The following is a 19,692-nucleotide window of genomic DNA, read 5'->3' on the forward strand; positions in this document are numbered from 1 at the left end:
GATGGTGGGAAAAGAGCTGGTAATGAAATATACTGTATGTCATTAGAAGCAGGTTTTAAGCTAACTTGAGCGGTTCAAATATAAATTTAGTTTACATCATTATATGTACTATTCTAAATTATATATATGTTGGTATTTAGTAGTATCATTATAGTTATTGTAATATATGCTTGTCCACTCTTTAACTATGTTAAAGATGTAGAAATTAAAATACTTACAGGTTACAATTATTAATGAAAAACTATTGAAGCTGATTGGAAAAAATTATTAACTTAAAATAATTAACTTACTATTATGATTCATTAGTAGGAAAGTGCACTTGACCTCAAGTTGTGAGTTAGTTATGGGGAGAAATTATGCAAAAAGTACCAATCCAAAGGAGAATTCACATACTGTGGAAAGATGATATTTTGATTTTTTTTATCTTTGAATGTTCCTGTTCTTTCACTGTATCACTCTCCATTGAACTGCTCTACTGCCCAAATACTTCAGCAATTTACAGCAGTTTATGAACACTGGTCCCTGCTACTCTTTGCCCTTTTGATAATTTGCTTTGGATAAGTGTGTCTACTATTAAATTGCAGAAAATGTCTTTTAAGAGTATGTGTGTGTGCGTGTGTGTATGTGTGTGTGGCTGGCATGGGTGGGGTAGTGAAGGGGAACATTGGTGTGCAGTGCCATGGAGCGCTTTGCCAGCATAAGGGAAACAAGAATGCAGGCGCTAGTCCTTGCAATTAGCTGAACACACAAAATCGGACACCTAATTGAATATGGTATTAAGCTGACAGACAGGTGTTCATTTAACTATACACCCTGCAAAGGGCGTGCACACATGCACATACACAGTCAATTGAATGCATAAACACACTAGAGTTAAGCAAAGGCACACACACTGACATGTACATAAACATTCAATAAAGACAACACATATATAACAAAACAAGCACACACCATTGCATATTGCACATGTATTAAAAACACACAAACATACACTTGCATTTCTAGAGTCAAAAATACACACATATTCACACAACTATTATCCCATATTTGCTGATCAGTAATTTTCAGCCCGGTGGCACTATTCCCCCGTTACACAGTGCAATTACTGGATGTTTACACAGCCAAACAATAGACCAGTGAAACATACACTCAGTCAAACATTCATTAGATGGGCTAATAGAAGCCGGGGTGACCTAGACCATTACAATGTATCACACACCACCATCATTAAGATTGAGCTGTGTATTGTACTGTATCCAAAGCAGGAATACGGTATAATATTGTACCCTCACAACATCTATCCAACAGAAAGACAGTTTGGTTTGAGTAAGAGATACTGTGTAATAGAATAGACTTTATCAAGTTGCTACCCTCATTGGGAATTATTTATCTATCCTAACCTTGTCCAAAATAGCAAAAAAGCCATAGTTAAACATTACTGTCTGTACACAGGAGGAGATGATGGCTGATTATAATGGCTTTCATTATTTTCCTATTTGTATCAAACATCCAAATCCACAACAAGGCAAAGCAGAAAATAAGTGGACCTCAACAGGGAACTCCAGTTGTGCTCCATTCATGACAAATGGTCATGACATCAGTGAACCACCATCAGCAGAATGCCCACCAACAATGTCCACTAAGACTGAGAAGAACCACTCTAACTTCAGCCGCGTTACAGCACAAGTGAACAAATTGACCAATCAAATCCCCATCCACTACACTCAGTCAATCAAAGTGCAGGCAGATGATTAAGTTGCTGGATGAAGGAGAGAGCTTGCTATAAAATTACTGCCCCATTGTCTCTTGATTTGCAATCTGAGATGCAATCATGTGAATGAGTCTGCTCGAGCCTCTAAATGACAAACAAGAAAGGTGAGCTATTTTTACCACGATGATACTAATGAGGATGATAGCCTATGCATGTATGCATGCGTGTGTGTGTGTGTGTGTGTGTGTGTGTGTGTGTGTGTGTGTGTGTGTGTGTGTGAATCATGTCAATCTGCTCAAGCATTTAAATGACGTAAAGGAAAGGTGAGCTATTTTTATGCTAATGCTAATGAGGATGCTAGCCTATGCATCAGTGTACATGATGTGACCAACAAATTCACCTTCATGCCTCACCCCTAATGAAGGTGCCACACTGTCAGTTTGTGTGCCAATGTACATCATGTAACCACAAATTATTCTGCCATGTGAATCAAACACTGATAAGGTCAAGCTGGATATTAGCACTATGTATGTGTGTGCGGGTCGGTGCATGTGCACATGTGTGTAATGCATTCGTCAACCATTAGATTCACATTACAAAGCCAGACATTTACTATGAAGGTCAGGGACCAGCCACACAGACATTTTTGCTTCCTCTGCTACTTCGACACACCTGTGAATTCCTTCCAAATGCCCACACACACTCTACTAAACTTCGTTTACATAAACACGAACACACACACACAAGATGTCAATGACCTGAACTATTATTGCTCTGAGCTTCCTATTTCCAAGACAGTTTTCCACGTATTGCATGTTTGTTCTTTTATTGTTTTTTAAATTGTTTTTCATTTATTTTCACTTATTACCTGTTGTAAAGCACTTTGGTACGCCGAAAGGATTGTTGTAAAGGGCTGTATAAATAAAGTACATTTACATTTACATTTACATTTGTGTTTGTGTGTGTGTTTGTGTGTGTATGTTTTGGCTGGACCACAACAGCGGGGCCAGCCCTATAATCTGGAATGTCAATGATTGACTGACTGGCAGACTGAGTGCTGATATTTCCACCAGTGGTCAGCGGAGTATCAAGCCGCAGTCTCGAGAATCGGAGGAGCGATTCCAATACACTGAGACTCACCTCCATTATGGCAAATAAACTACTTTCATTACATGTGTCATTATTATTAAAGGAGGCAGAGGAATAACTAAACATAAGACACACTGAGCAGAGAGAGAGAGAGAGTAGGAGAGAGGGAGGGTGAGGCAGAGGTAAGTGGTGACATAGCTTCATACTAACGGCTATGACCAATTATACATAGGCGGTCAAGCCATATATTAGGTTTTGAACTAGTCTTGTTTTTTTCAGATTATTTAGCTTTAGCTGCTTTAGCTGATTCATTTGCTTTAACATTTTGATTGCCTTATTTACTACTTAAGTTTCACAGTTTTACTAATTTGACTTATTTTTACCATGTATTGGTATTTTGATCTACAGTAGCTCCCTTCGTTTATTTGGTCCCTTGAATTTTTTGTTCATTTTTAGAGGGTTCTACCTCAATGTATTTCCAAGTTGTAATAAAGGTTGAATTAAATGTGTGTGTGTATGTGTGTTTGTGCTTTATGTGTGTGAATTTGTTTGTGCAAGGTCAGTCCATTTTATGGATGCGTTGTAAGGACCACATGGAGATCAAACACTATATAAGATGGTACCAAAAATGTAATCACTGCAAAGTGTTTGACAGTGCATTTGTCTTTGATTGTCAGTGGACCATAAAATGAACAGGCACTGGGCACAGATGCCTTAAAAGCTTCCCACTGATACTAACAATTTGTCAGGGACATGCACTTTTTATTACAAACACAATAACCTCACAAGAGACTCTGGTTTAGGGGCTTGACTCATTGGATTCAATGGGGTAATTCAGTAATTTATCCTTGTCTATGATTTAAGGGCTGAATTTGCCCTTTTGAAGTTATTTATACTTTGGGGTAATTATCATAAACTTGTTGTATTGTCAAACCCTAGTTCTAGGTCTGCTTTTGCTGAAATTTTTCCAAACCTGCATTTACCATCCAAACAACTCAAGTGAAAAATAGGCAGCTGTGCAGCTCTTACTTATCTAACTGAAAATGCTTCCATAATTCACTGTGATTTGCCTCTGCCCAGGCATTACAGGGTAATTTTGAACTTAGCTTACAGTCCACCTTGAGGTGACTAAATTCTCCTTGGGCACTGTGTGATTCTGGGTGTGTGTATATTAATATTTCAGTATTACCTTGTGTGCAGCCTGTTTGTGAGATGTATGCAATCAGCGAGCTGACGCAAGAGGGAAGAAAAACTAATAAACCAGTGATTAGCTTATGCACCTGCTATTCTCATTAGTTCACACCGGGGCAATAATGCAGCACAGAGAAATAGAAGCATTACAGTATTTGCTAAAAGCTCTGCAATACAATACAAAGAACACGCTGATAATAATGCTGACTATGGAGATGATGACATAATGAGTAAGAAGATGGTAGTGATAAAATATGAATAAAACAACAAAACATGATGTAAAATGAATAATTAAGGCAATTGAGTGCTATTCTTTGACTACTGCAACTTTGCACAGGACATAACAGTGTATGGAAGCAGACGATGAGAGGAGAAAGTGCAGGGATAAGAATGACTATAATAATAATGATGTGATTGTGATACTGCTGATTATTATGTGGATGGTCATGATATGTGTTATATCTCTGACACAGAAAAAGTAACAGGGAATGCACGCTCATAAAAATGCAATCTCATGATTATGGCAAGCTGCATTTAAATATTTGACATTTCTCATGTTAGAATGTGGGTCATACAGACACACACACATAAATACAATCTTCAAAAAGAGATTGAGTGAGACAAAAAGCCATACATTTCTAAATTGATTGGGATGGAGGCTGGACAGATACAAGGAATAGAAACATCACATGCTTTCTATGATGGCTGGGGTCATACAATGCACAGTACAGACTATATTCACACTGGGTCCACTGAACATAAAGTAAAATTGAAAAATCTTACAGCAATATGTAAACAACATCTACTTGACAGCTGTGATCTTTTATTTTCCACCTTTTTATTCAGTTTGGCTTGAGATTGGAGTTTATTTGCTGCCTGATATTCACTGAGTAACAATTCAATGATACAAATGGCTGCATTCTCTTAAATGGCATAATTTGGTAAGGAAACTTTTATTTTCCACGTTCACCCATCCTTGCAAAATGATTGCAAGCACAAAAGCACAAGATGGAATATAAGTTAAATTATTGCCTATACAGCTCTGACCAACCCTGTGCCCTAGGAATGACATTTCTATACAACAAACTCTAACAGCAAATTGTCGGAAACATAATCTCAGAGGGAATGTATTTTTTGACTCAATAAGCACTACATTTTTTCTAACTGCAGCAGAGTTGCCAGGAAGTGGTTGGGGTGAATAGTAGGCATACAAAGCACATAACTGTCAAACCAGAGACTGGGGTTCACATATAGAGTCCTGACAGGCAAGAATTTCATGGTTATTAAGATTTGTATGTATGTATCAAATATCTGTGGTTAATACTGTTATGTTCCATTTACATTGAGAGCATAGCAACTGAATTAGTTCTCATTTTCCTTTGAACATAATATTGATCAATCCTGATGTAAATATACGGTTTACGTTTCACAAGATTCATACCTTGGCACTGACAAATGGAATTTCAAGAGTACAAAACCAGTGAAGTGATTCTGGCAAATACACAAAAGGTACGAAATGTACACAAGGGGAGAGCAAACACGATCATGCATGAATGCACATTGCAGTGTGTGCCATTGCCTGCAACACACACACACACACACACGCACACGCACACACACCCACACACACACACACACACGCACCATCACTAAGTTGGGGAAGACAACACCACCAACCTTCTCCAATGACTCATATGACAGCCTGCCCTGCATCTATTTTTCAATTCACCATGATCTCTCTCCTCCTAATTGTCTCTTTTCTATTCCTTCTCTATCTTTTTATTCTTATTCTTATTATTCTCAAAAAAAACACGGCATCTTAATAGACAAAGAACAATAGGGTGAGTGTCAGAACAGGAACTTTGTGTTTCTGCGTGAGGGAGAAAACAGTTCAGATGCAGGGTGAATGCCTACACCTACCAACCTATCAACACTGATGAGCTGTACCTGCAATTGTGTGATGTAAAAATGGAGAGAGAGATGAAGTGATGGATGCATGACGGAGAAGTGTTTCTAAATTGAGTCAGCACTGCTGGAATGCATCAGAGTTTTTTTTATCATGACTCAGTGAAAAAACTGGATTGACTCTTCAGATCACAAGCGGGGAGTCTATGATCAAAAGTTTCCTGGGATGAAAATAAATAATTAGACAGCCAAACACCTATTTTTACATGGCAGATAGCAGTGTTTTTCCACACAGTAAATAACTATTGTGGGGCTTCTTGTCAATAGCTACCATCAGCACTATGTGATGAATTTATTTATTTTGCTTTATTTAACCAGGATAGATTCAGTGAGCATGAGCATGCTGCTGTGCACACAGTCTAATCTGGTAGCGACTGAGCAGTTCCACTGAAGCCGTTGAGGGGTCAAGAGCCTTGCTCAAGGGCACTTCAGTGGTGGGTGGTAAGGAGGACTGTTTTACCTCCTCATCCAGATTCATCCTGACAGTCTGGGGATTGAAGCTATGACCCTCCAGTCACAAGTCTGCTTCTGGGCTTTCTACAGGACTGCCCCAAACGGCTGACCTGTATTTAGTTTAATGCTCCTGTGATCTTGCAAGTTTGAATACAGCTTATGGAGTTAGTTGAATTTCTTACAATATGTATTTTCTACCTCTCTGTTCTGGTACAATATTGACATTAACTTTGCTGTTTTAACGACCTCAGTGGAGAATTTAAATATGTGTGTTAAAATATTATTTGAGAGATTTTTCTCAGTAGCAAAGTTAAATATCATGGAGGTAAAAAGGAGAGCAGTAACTGAAGCAAAATTATTAGATCTACAATATATAAAAGTGAGCCTACTGTACATAGACTTTTGGAAAAAAAAGCATGATTATTAAAATGTTTCTTTAAAGTCCTCTTTCACCCAGTTAGCTGCTGCTCTGTTATCTTTATGTAGTGTTTGGCAGCAGACCTGTGAGTCAGTCTCTGTTGAGTAGCAAAGAGAAGAAGAGAAAATTAGATTATGAACAATATTGGTTCAAGTTTCTGTGGGCATATGTGTATATGTGTGTGAGTGGACATGTAAGGGTTTTATTTTAGTAATTGTACTTCCGAAAGGGTGTATTATGAGAAGACTGTAACATGCAGGTGTTTTTTGTACTTCTACGGCTGGCAAATACAGACATGGCAGCATGGCTGAATCTGATCACCTATGACAAGAAAGTTGATTATTATGATTATGAAATAAATAAATTTATTGTTATTATATTATAAAATAATCATTTCAATTGTAATTATAATTTCAAATTAGCGCAACGACTTAGACAAACCACTGCCTTTCCTTACACTTTCTAAAACAGGTTTCCCTTTGTAGAGGGTCACTTTTTAAACAAAAGTGTTTCCCTCTTTCTATGCTACCACCTGTTTTGTAATTCTTGCCTCCTTTAACTCTGTTCTCCCAGCTTCTGCTTTATTTTAGTTATGTGGTCATTACTGAATCCCAATGGGTCCAATAAAAAGCACACAAGATTTCTTGCAAGCAACTCAGCTGAAAGGTCAAGATCCCTCTCCTGCACGAGAACAGTACATCTCACTGAGCTTAACATCCGGAACCCAATCCAAACCCAAGATTGTGCAAAAAGGTAGTCATGGCAAGGAAGATGCTGGTTGAATTTAATGTCTGTGGTGAATGTTAATTGCCAAAACTTGGCTATGGCTGGACCACGTATGGTCAATGATTGAGGACATAGCTGAAAAATGTTGTGGAACCACTGTCAACAACTGACATATCCACGTTCAATGGTTCTATTGCCAGACAACAGAGCAAAGATGAAATAGTCACTGAAATGTGGCCCATTAACAAACTGCTGCTCCACCTCTCTGCCATTCATTGAACAGAGCAGACAAGGGAGAGGTGTGCTTCTCACTTGCAAGGATGTACTGGCGACTGTTCAAAGGAAAGTAAGAAAAAAATTCACTAAAGGGGTCTGAAAAGTCAGTGTATCTAGCGACAAATGTGATAAATTGACAATGGCTGAAAGGTCAAATGTGCCCTCCCCAACACCTTTATAGAAAGTGTTTGTGCCAATTCATTTTGAAAGACAGACACTCGGCCGACCAACCAATGGTTACTACCCAGTAATCAGCAAAAAACCTGATCAAAAAACTTGATCACTCAGTCAGTCAGTCAGTCAGTCAGTCAGTTAGCTAGGCACAGACAATTGTGTTTCTAGGGCTGGCCCTGCAGTTGCCGTCAAGTAAAAAGGTAATTAAAGAAGAGATACATTCATCTGAGTGTAAAGTCAATAGCACCGATTTCATGCAAGACTGCACTGAGGTCCAAGGGAAAAATAAAAAATATATATCTTAGTAGCACTGTTTCACGAGTGTAGTTATATTGATAGCACTGAGCTACACATAACTGTAACTGTAAGTGAATTGTGCAAGCATTCAAGTAAGATGTCCTCTATAATCACACTGAGCAGTACCCAGAGATCCATATAGAGAAAAGTCTTAAGAGGAATATGGGCTCATTATAACATACAGACAGAGCTCTGAGAATCTGAGAAAAATATTTGGACTGAAGCAAAAAATTTTATAAAACAGCTTCTCCTAAGAAGAAGAACTGCACAAATAAGTAAGATTTTTATTTTGTCTAAACCACAGCACAAAAGTACTCCACAATGCAAATAAAGGTAACACTTACTGTAAAAACACATACAAATGTTGTGATATAGGGATAATTTATAGGGATAGGGACAACTAGATTATGAGTCTAGCATTTTTTTTTAAATTTATACTAATGGTCCTTTAAATATGATATAGAGGAGAAGAGAAGAGAGGTGAAGTGAGGCTTGGGGAGGAGAGAGGATATACAGTAATTTTGCTGGTGTGACATTTTCCCATAATCCCTCTGAAATGCCGCATGTCAGGAGATGGAGAGGCAGAGAGGTGGTGGGAGGAGGAGGAATGGAAAGCATCTATTATCATACTTTTGTTAAGTATGAGGCAGCTCAAACATCATATATTAACCTTTTTTTCCTACCCAATAGATTAGTTTGGCGTGCTGAACAAAGGCATTGGTATGTGTTTGTGTGCCTGTTCCTGTGCATGTGTGTAAAAGGTGTGATGGATGTTAATCAAAGAAATGCTAGTGGCAGTAATTACCACAAAAAACAATAATGCAATTGGATCAGAAGAACATGACAAATTCATTACTGACTGCCTACATCACATACACATACACACACACACATACAAAATGAGAAAACATGGTTCAACCACTGAAACAGTTAACACAGCAATTAAGTCCACGTATTCTGTTGTGATTCACTCTTTCTGCTTCACAGCCAAATATCATGTCAATTGTAAGCCTTAGCCTTTACTTTTGTGCATATGTGAATCTTATCTAGATGCCATTTGTTTCCATTTATCTGGGCCTAAATGCTTAAATGTTAACGTCTGTACAAATGTACATCTATGTGACTACCCAGAGGCCACCTAATTCACATTTATCTGTCTGTCTGTCTCTCTTTGGTCTATCCTTTTATGTCTCTGGCGTCAGATTTAGGGTGACACTCACCATAGCAGAGAAGAAAGCAGATGAGTACTGTTATCATCCCAAGGTCACACACACATACACACATGCACAAACAGATAGGCCACCTCAGAAAAGGAAAATAACTACAATGGGCAATTTACCCAGAACAGGCAGGGATGATGGCCAGGGCACAGATGCGCGCGCACACACACACACACACACACACACACACACACACACACACACACACACACATACACACACACACACACTATGCCTCAGGGCCAAGGCTCTGGCAATGCATCATTACCCTCCCTTGGAGGTGATTCCATATCCCAGCATGCATTTCTCATGCGGAGAGGAAATTACCCCTGGGTCGTGCTGAGAGCCAATAGAGTGTGTCCTCTCTCCGTCTTTCTCTCTCTCTCTCTTTCTTCCTTGCTCTTTCTTTCTTTAAATCCCATGCTCACCCCATGACTGTCTCTCACACCCTCATTGTCCTCCCTCTTTTGCTCCGTCCTCCTGAGACACCCATTTACTAACCCATACTTTGTTTTCTCTCAATGCCAATTCATTTTTTCTCTTACTCTTTCCTTTTTCTACATCTGATGTAGAACATAAATTAATAACGAAGGACAAAAAGACACTGACTGGCTCTCTCCCTTTCTGTGCTGCCTCTGTCTGTCTTTCAGTCAAGCAGTTGCTCATGGTGAAGTTAAACATTTAAGTAACCCTTCTGTTATCCTGCAAAGGCAGAGTACAGACAGAAAACCTCACATTCTCTTCCCTAATACATCCTTCAATAATTTCCCTATCTCTTATGTTAACAATAGATTCATATACATATACATAAAGAAATAAATACCACACAATATTTACAAAGCATGGGATGGTTACATTCTTACTAGACACTAAAGGGAAGAAGCTGCTAAATTGTCATGTATGTATTTTTTCTCTTAGAAGTTTCTTTGGGGCTATTTGTATAAGTTTTCTCTGCACACCAAACATGGATTTTTGTTGGGAGCAGGTGGTGGTGATTGTTGCTTGACAAAAACTTTGGGTATTGTTGTATTTACAAGACAGGAGGTTATAAAACGCCCTCTGAGCGGCACTACTTCTTCAGGGTAAATTGGAGACTTCAGTGAGTCACTATTGGAAAGTGACGAGATGGGCCAGGGAAAACTGGTTGGCGTACTAACTTAAGTGGAAGAAAAGATGTAATAGAGACAGGAGTTAACATTGGCATTGCTTTCCACCACTGGAGACATCTCTTGGCAAGTAAAGGAATGAAGTTTGATGCTGAACTTGCAAAGTTTCTTCTGGACTGGTAAGTAAACTGGCTGTGAAGCACTAGCTACATATGTGTACATATGTGAGCATTTAACATGCTCACAGGAATTACAGTGATCATCTGTTGCAATGAGAGAGGCCTGAGTAATAGTAATAATAGAAGGACAGTAGATTTTCTTTTTATTTAAGAGGCATGTTTTATTATGTATTACATTTTCCTAGTTATTTATGATGTAATGTAATTCAGTTTATTTATTTATTCATTTTTGCTGGATGGTTGTTAGCATGATACTGTGTGGTAACAAGGAAATATTGTTTTCGAGGGTAAAATATGTGTATACAGCAGTCACTATGCATATACAATAGTAGAGCAAGAAGAAGTGGTACCAGCAGCAGCAGTTGTTTTACAGTGGTAACAATATTTTCACACACTCTCTTTGTATCTCTCCATGGTGCTGAAACTTTCAAACCCAATGTACCTTTCTGTCTCTGTCCATGGTGCTGAAGTACTCCAACCCTCTCCCTCTTACTTTCTATATTTTTATGATTTTCAAGCTACCTGAACATCACTTTTACATCTTTCATTTGTTTGTATTCTATTAATCAGAATGTGAAATCAAATCACACTGTTATTCCTCTATTTTCTTCATTTGTCTGACCACTCTTCATTGGGCTACTTATTCCACAGATTTGGTGACACATGAACTTGGGCAGTCTGACTGTGTATCAATCTGACATACAGTACTGTGCAAAGGTTTTAGGCACTTTACATGTTTAGACAGCGACCCAAAACATACAGCCAGAGAACCTTCCTGCAACAGATGTCATGTTCCTCACAGAGCCCTGGTATCAACATCATCAAGTCAGTTTGGATTACTGAGACAGAAGTGACTGAGACGGCCTAAATCCAATGAATGACTGTGGCAAGTTCTCCAGGATACTTGTAACAACCTACCTGCCAGGCACCTTGAAAGGCTGTGTGCCATTCTGCCCAAGAGGACCTAACAGTTTTAAGGCAAAGGATGGTGACACCTAATACTGATTTGATTGTTTTCTTCTCTTTACTGCACTTTGTATGAAATTAATTAATAAATAAAAACTAATTATGGCATTATTTTTGAAAGTGTCCTTACTTTACTTTGAGTGCCTAAAACTTTAACTTTAACTTTAATTACATTTGAGATACTGTGCAATTCATTTTTCTGACAGAATGTATGGAAAACGGTTTGGTAGAAAAGCATTCCTTACTGAAGTATCACACCCTTTTTATAATATAAATTTAAATTTAATTCAAATTCAAACCAATAAAGCAAAACATTAGGCAGAGCACTAAAGTCACACTTATATTGGTCAATTGGCATCTGTTTTTAGTCTGCCTCACGATTACTGACTCTTCGATGATCTATATATATCTCTATGTATGTATGTATATATATAATATAGATATGTATATATGTATAACATCTCAGCCAAAGGCATTGGCTTATGACTTGGACTACTGAACCATTGTTGTTTATTATTAACAGTATTATTACTACTATCTATCTATTTGTGTAGCTGGTAACATTACATCATATTTCTGCCTGCAGGTGTACAGCATGCACATTATAAACAACCACTTATCACGGTTACTGATAACACTCATGGTAAAGCAAAAGCAGTTTGTTGCTACAGCTCCCTCCACCACTCCAACCTCTTCCATATGTAGTATTTCATATTGTTCATTTAACTAAGATTTATGTTCATGTATGTTTATTATTGGCAGACAGAGTTTCTCAGTAGAATCCTCGGCATTGCTTGGATTTGTTTGCAGAGCCTTTTTGCCATATCCAACTATACAACCATTTGCTCTAAAAGGTTCATTTCTTTTTGCGAGTGTTTTTGATTGAACTATGTATATTGGGTCACAGGTGCTGCTAGTGGGCTGCAGGTTTTATTGTGTCACATGTAAGCACTGAAAAAACTTTGGTTCAAGTAATCCAGCAACATGCAACATTATAGTGTGCCCAGCAAGAATAGTACTGGAAATGGACAGCACTGTATTAAATTCAGAACACTGGACTTGCCCAATGGCCACATCAGAGATCTACTCCAAGTAAACATAAATGTTTCCAGTTTACACAATAGAAATCCCCATATGCATCGTACAGTAAACTGGATGCTGTGGATGGGTCTTACTTTCTCTTAAGTGAGTATAGGATCCCCAGTCTGAATATAATCCTATTGTCAAGTCCTTCTACACATGCACATGCACACACACACACACACACACACACACACACACACACATAGGCTACCTCAATTTCTATCCAAAGCAGGTATCCCACTGGTAAAGTTGTACATAAACCATATGTGTCACACAAACAAACAATGGTCGCAAGAAGGGAATATAAGCGCTCCGTTACTTTCTCACATGTGTACATAAATAAACATAGACACCACTGACCAACTCACAACAAGAGTCATCTAATAATAATCTTCTCGCTCTCTCTTTCTTAGGAACACACACACACACACATACACACACACATACTCACGCACCGCGCCTTGTGCTTTAGACCGTGCGACACATGGGGATGCATTGCGTCGCCCCATGCTATCACAAATGAATGTCAGACAAACATTAGTGCAAATACATAGTCTCCATCTCTGAACACACAAACACCCACATACACATGCTACCCATTCACAGACCCACACACATTCACAATATGCACAGAGCCACTGTTGACCATTACTGATTTGCCATAAATAAAGCAATGTGTTCAGGCTGTGAGCCAACAAACGCTGACAAAAATAGCGAGCACTGACAATGACATGTCACACCATATCATATCATATCAAGTTAATGTAAATAGCAATTTCATGTCAGCAACTCTAGCAAATATCTAGCTAATAATGGAGGCACAAGGTGTATTTTTTTTACCTTTATTTATATAGTGTGTGTTTTATATCTGTTGTTGCAGTGACGGGGATTTAACCCCTAGAATCCGGATCGTGGTTTTCATGAAATATCAGCTTGTCGTACTGGAAATGATCTTCATTCAACTATACCAGAAGATTTTTAACATCAAACATCACTAACATTACAACCACTATTGTTGGGTGAATAAATGGGGGATTGATGTAGAAAATGTAAATGAGGCAAGTTTGATTTATTTTATCTGGAACTAAGTGCTGTGTGTCCATTTCCGACTGATCAAGTAGTGAGATAAGTCAAGCACACACCCCCACAGTTGAAACAATACCGCAGTCTAGTTTTTGATCACAATGTAATAACTTTTCCTTTTTTTTTTCTTGTTAATCCTCATTTCTACAACCCTGTGAATTCTCCTCATTCACTGTAACTCTACTTGTATGATGTCTGTTGCCCTCTACAAGCTTTGTAACCATTGACCCCCCTCTCCTTGGTCCCTGACTCCCATCCTCCCTGAGCCTGTGTTCATCTCTCTCTCCCTCCAGTTCTTCCTCACAAACCTGCCCTATGTCTACAATCATCCCCTCCCTCCTTTCTTTTTCTTCTTTCTTTGTTCCCTCAAGGTATGTCTCCCGTATTCCCTACAAAAATCTCTCTCTGTGCTTTCTACCCTCACTTAAGATTCCACCTATCCTCTTTACTAGTTCCCTTTCCATTTCCTTCCTCATGGATTTTGCCTCCCTTTCTTACCACCCCATCCTTTATTGGCTCGTAGGTCTGTGCTCAACATCTTCATAATCATCTTGCCCTACATTGTTCCTAATATTCAATTTAAGCAGGAAACTCAGTGGGGGTGGGAATCTCTTTTCACTGAGAAAGCTTTAAGGAAAGCACACATGCAAAACAATTAAGGGTAACACTCATCTACATTATGCCCTGCCTTCCATCTATCTTCCACTTTTGACCAAATTCCCCCCGTTATATGTATTTACCACCCACCTCTCTTTGTGTGCCTCCTTTCTTTCCTGCTCCTCCTCTTCTCTGTTCCTCTGCCTCCCTCCCTTCAGCTTCATCTTCACCAGTCCTTCCTTCCATCCCTCCCATCCCCTCATCTATCTAATCCCCCCCCCTTCTCTCTAACTCCCATCCATTAGCGGTTATTGACTTTTCTCTTTGTGTCGCTGTCCTCACCTCTGCTCCATCACGCTCACTCTTCTGCAACTGTATTGGTCTCCAACTGTGTAACTGGCAGCCATGCACACACACACAAACACACACACACACACACACACACACACACACACACACACACACACACACACACACACACACATTATACAGTAAGGTACACAGGTTGGGTACAGAATATGCTTATGAATTATATTTTAGAAAATACATCTCCTCCTAAGCAGACACTGCATGCTCCCACATACACAATAACACACAGACATAACCTCTGCCCTCACTCTGAGTGTTCCTTGTCTCTAATAGCTGCTAACTCATTTAGCACTTCATGTTAGCTAAACTAGATCCAATTAGAGCAAGAGAGAGAGTGAAGTTTGAGCAGGAGGCTATTTAACCTCTTGGCAAAGAGAAATGTAACACTTCAAATGTAACCATTCAATGATATTATGTAGAGTAACAGATCACACACCTGGAAAGTTTGAAATCTGAATTTAGGGATTTAATTACATTTCACCTTCAAGCAAAACAGAAGAAACTAAATTGGCAGATGAAGGTTTCTGAATTAATATCTTGTAAAGTCTAAAACCATAACTGTTAAGAATAGCAGAAGACAACAGGATCATAACAGAAATTGATTCCTGGACTGAGCCTATGTAAGACTTCAGATCACTAAATTACAATGATAAATTACAAAATTAATCACAACAAAATATTAGTACATATAGAAAACGTATCTTGTGTGTGCTTTTTATGTTTATTTTGAGTTTTAATGTTTGTGTAAATTTTCTTTTTGTAGTTGATGTCAGAATAATCTGGTTATATTAACAGGGATATAGTATTTGGGATATTGTTGATATGAAAGTTCAGTTCTCTAGGTTTTATGCCCTTTGGTTTTCTATGGTTCTACATAGCTTGTTCAACACAAAAACAAATAGTCTATAGAGTCTAAAGCATTTTAACACCATCAAGGTCCAGCTACTACAGTCCGGATCTTAAAGTAGTCTTAACTTTTAATTAAATTAAGTTTTACTGAACTCTACAAGGGGCACTCAACACACAACAGAGCTCTCAAGATGTGTACGAAATAGCTGCATTTTACTGTCTACAATAAAGTGCAAAAGCAGGGAAAACAAGATATATGTCTGCTTCTATGCACATACAGTATATAAGGCTCGAAGCAGTAAGGGAAACATAGTGATCTCTTATGTATACTTGTGCATACGAGTAAGTGTGTTAATGACTCCAATGGGTCAATTATAAACATTTCTTGAAAGTTAAGGGAATATAATAGTTTATGTACATCTGAGTATGTTAGTAAACTAAACCAGATTCTCGGCAGAGACTCAGTTTTAGAAGTTAGAAGATGTATATGTGTGCTACAGCAAACACTAAGACTGTTCCTCATTTTTGTGACCTGTGCTCACTTCTTGCTTCTCCTTGTCACAGCGTCTCTTTGAGAAACTTATTTCGAACGACTGTTGCAACTGCTTATGTTGTTCTGTGACTACGTCACAAAACTGGCTGGCATAAACCTTATAGAAAACAGAACATATATTAGTGCATTGCCTCTTCCTGAATTCAGGAAGAACTTTCTGTCTATACACAAACAACAAAGTGCAGAAAGCAAACTGCAACAGAGTGCAAGCAACAAAGAGTTCACAAACTTGATGTGAATATGAATGAGACTAAGTCAATACCTAGTATATGGCTAGAACGCATATGGACAAATGCGCACAATTGAGGACCTAGATGAATATTGTTGTGGAACCGCTGTAAACAACTGATATCATCATGTCCTATTCTCTCCTGCTCACTGTGCTCACATATGTAGTATTTTAATACAACTGAATTCCCAATAAAGCTGTTCTTATTTACATGTTTTTCTGTTTCTGTTGTCAGACAACGGAACAAGTTTGAAATAGTGACTGAAACATGCTCCATTAAGACTACATGTTAACTTTCAAGCTACTGTATTTCCAAGCTGCTTCTCTCCATCTACTAAATTCCTGATTTTATAATTATAACGTCATTTGACAAAATCACCAAACACGATTTTGGCTATATTTACTTGTAAAATGATCATTCAGTGTTAGAAGTGACAGAATATCTTCCTTATTTTGTCTCACACACAGTGCACAGCCTCTGTCTGGGTAGATCTGTTGCTAGATTGCTAGTCTCTAAATCTAGCGAAAAATGCATTAAGTTAGTAACCCTGCAGGCTATAAAGGACCCACTAATTGAACCTGTTAGCACCAATTCATTTTGAAGGAGCAACGGGCAATGGGAAAACTCCAGCTCATTCACATGGCATTTGGTTAGCCTATGATAGAAATAAGAACTCTCAACTCTATCAGTCAGTCAGTCAGTCAGTCAGTCAGTCAGTCAGTCAAGGACATTTGCAATTACAAGGCTGCCCTGCTGTTGCAGTCCAGCCAAAAAGGCTTGGTCTTCCATAATTCTGAGTCACTGTTTATTTTACACAGTCATAACTAACCAGATAAAATATACATTTTAGGAATTCTGTCTCATTTGCAAAATTAAATTCAACCTATAAATTATTTTCACATATTGGGAACATTAGAAATAATTTGTGTTTGGGTGAAACACTGTCCTTGGCCCATCAATCAGAGTACATTAGTAATAAACCAACATTGCCTCACTCACAAGACTGAAGAATCTTGAGGAGGCTGTGTGCCATCAGTATGTGTGAGTATGAGTGAATGTGGCATGTTGTATAAAGAGCTTTGAGTAGTCGATAAAGACTGTGCACATGTCATTCAATTGTTCTTTCTCTTTCTTTACTTTCTTTGGCTTTGTTTTTAAAATAATTTTCTCATTCTCATAACCCTAACCCTCATTTTCTTATTCTTTCATCTCTTTCACAGTGTCTCTCTACCATTCTTTCTTTCTCTCTTACTCACTTTATCTGCCTCCCTGTCCTGTGATTGACAGTTGCTGGTGGGACTTGATCCACACACGTCTCAGTCCCTCCTGCTCTGTAATTAAAGGAATTATACATCAAGAGTCCTGTGAAATATATATAAATAAATAGGGAGAATGAGCTTTGCTTAATTGCGGAGACAAGAGGATGGAAGTGATCACAGCCCAGTAGGACTCTTTTTACACACAGCTTGACACAGAGGGAGGTGAAATAGAGCTTCTGAAGCAACTGGCGTGTGACTGGAGTAACACTGTCTTTGTACTTGTTTTTTCTTTACACATATGATGTAACTCTGCATAGGACTAGTAATGATGGGAATAAAGCTGCGTTATAACCAACATTATCACTATGTTTAAAAAAACCCTTATTTACTTCAGTGAGGCCACTGCATTGGCTCAGCAGTGGTCCAAAGCAGAGGGCTCAGAAAAAAATAGACAGTCATCTGGCAAAATAGTTGAACCTGGCTCAGTTTTTGTTGCAAGGTAACACGACATTATCCGCCAACTGATTGAGTCAATGAAATCTATGCAAGCACACTTTCCTGGTAAATTACTTTGGAAGGTTAACAGGGCAATCCCACTGGTTACCTCATGATTGTCTTGTAGATAAAATGATTGTTGTTGATGTGAACTTTTGAGAGTTGGAAAATCCTTCCTCAAAGTATTATAAATCACTGTACAGTGTTTTGGTATCTGATACACCTTCACACTCATGAATGTATTAGTTAATGCTTTGCTGCATTGCATTTCATCCTCACCCCTGGACCTGAACAACACACCCAAACCAACGTAGTTGCCTGCATTTTTTAATGCAGTGCTGTTGTCAGTCTGAGAGCCTTGGAAGAACCTGGTGGAGTGTGGTGGTGAGTGAGTGGCATCCATAGATCTGTCCTTCTTAGTAGTGACATGACAAATAAGACTACAAGTTTTCATAAACAAAACCAAATAGTGATGTTTAAATACTTATAAAGTAAATAAATTATATGTATGTATATGTACGTCATATATGTGTATATGTATGTCATATATGTGTATGTGTATGTGTGTATGTGTATGTCATATATGTGTATGTGTCACGGATTAAAACAGTGTAGTTTAGGAATAATTTTATGGCAAGCCTCCAGGGAACAAATCCAATGCAATGTCCTCATAAATATAGTAATACAAGTTAATGTGTGAGTGTCACTGTTACTTATTAAGTCCTTTCGTTCACCAACACATGGATTATTTGTCACAATTAGGACCAAACCTTTGTGGTACGTGCTCTAGCATGTGAGCCACCGGGGCGCCCCGATTGTTTGTCACACTTGTCCTTCCAAGTGCCCTAAAGCATCCTTTGCCCCATGATCTTTCATACCTTGTTGTCCAATGAATCCCACAAAACACAGGTACACACATACTCATGCACACACAAGACACACACAGTACAAACATCCCTTTCATTCTACCTTGGGTCTTTCTGAATAGAGTCGATAGAAGGTGAACGCTGCAGGCTGCCTTCAGGTGGCAGGGCTGGTCCAGACTTGCTGTAGGGCGATTCAACCACCGAGGGGCAGTACTGCAGGGTGCGGTAGGGGTCCGCCACATAGGGATCAGAGCCATACACATCTCCGCCTCCACCACTTCCACTTGAGGTGTAGCCTGGTCCCACTGTGGCATAGTTGTTCCCGCCTCGGCTGTAGTTTCCCGTCCCTGTGCCGTGACTTCCTGTACGCTGCAAAGGGGCGGAGTCGACACCAGGGGAGGAGGGAGCTATGGTAGGAAAGTAGGGACAGAGGACATAACTTAGGACCTGGTCATGGACACACTGGGTCAGGTCTGCAGGGCAGAGGAGAAGAGGAGAGAATGGAGGGAGAGGACAAAGGAAAATGAGAGGAGTTGT

General features: G+C 38.8%; 1 protein-coding gene across 1 annotated transcript in view; it reads right to left on the reverse strand.

Annotated features, from left to right (window-relative positions):
* Positions 1-19,692, reverse strand: part of ctnnd2a (catenin (cadherin-associated protein), delta 2a) — a 280,447-nt gene that overhangs the window by 98,070 nt on the left and 162,685 nt on the right. The window contains exon 12 of the mRNA XM_087176831.1: positions 19,259-19,562. Coding sequence (XP_087032957.1) covers positions 19,259-19,562 — 304 coding nt within the window. The remainder of the gene's footprint in view (positions 1-19,258; positions 19,563-19,692) is intronic.

The sequence above is a fragment of the Seriola lalandi genome, unplaced genomic scaffold (genome assembly GCF_002814215.2).
Source record: "Seriola lalandi dorsalis isolate HSWRI2012SDOR001 ecotype SW California unplaced genomic scaffold, Sedor1 jcf7180002054570, whole genome shotgun sequence".
Taxonomy (NCBI): domain Eukaryota; kingdom Metazoa; phylum Chordata; class Actinopteri; order Carangiformes; family Carangidae; genus Seriola; species Seriola lalandi.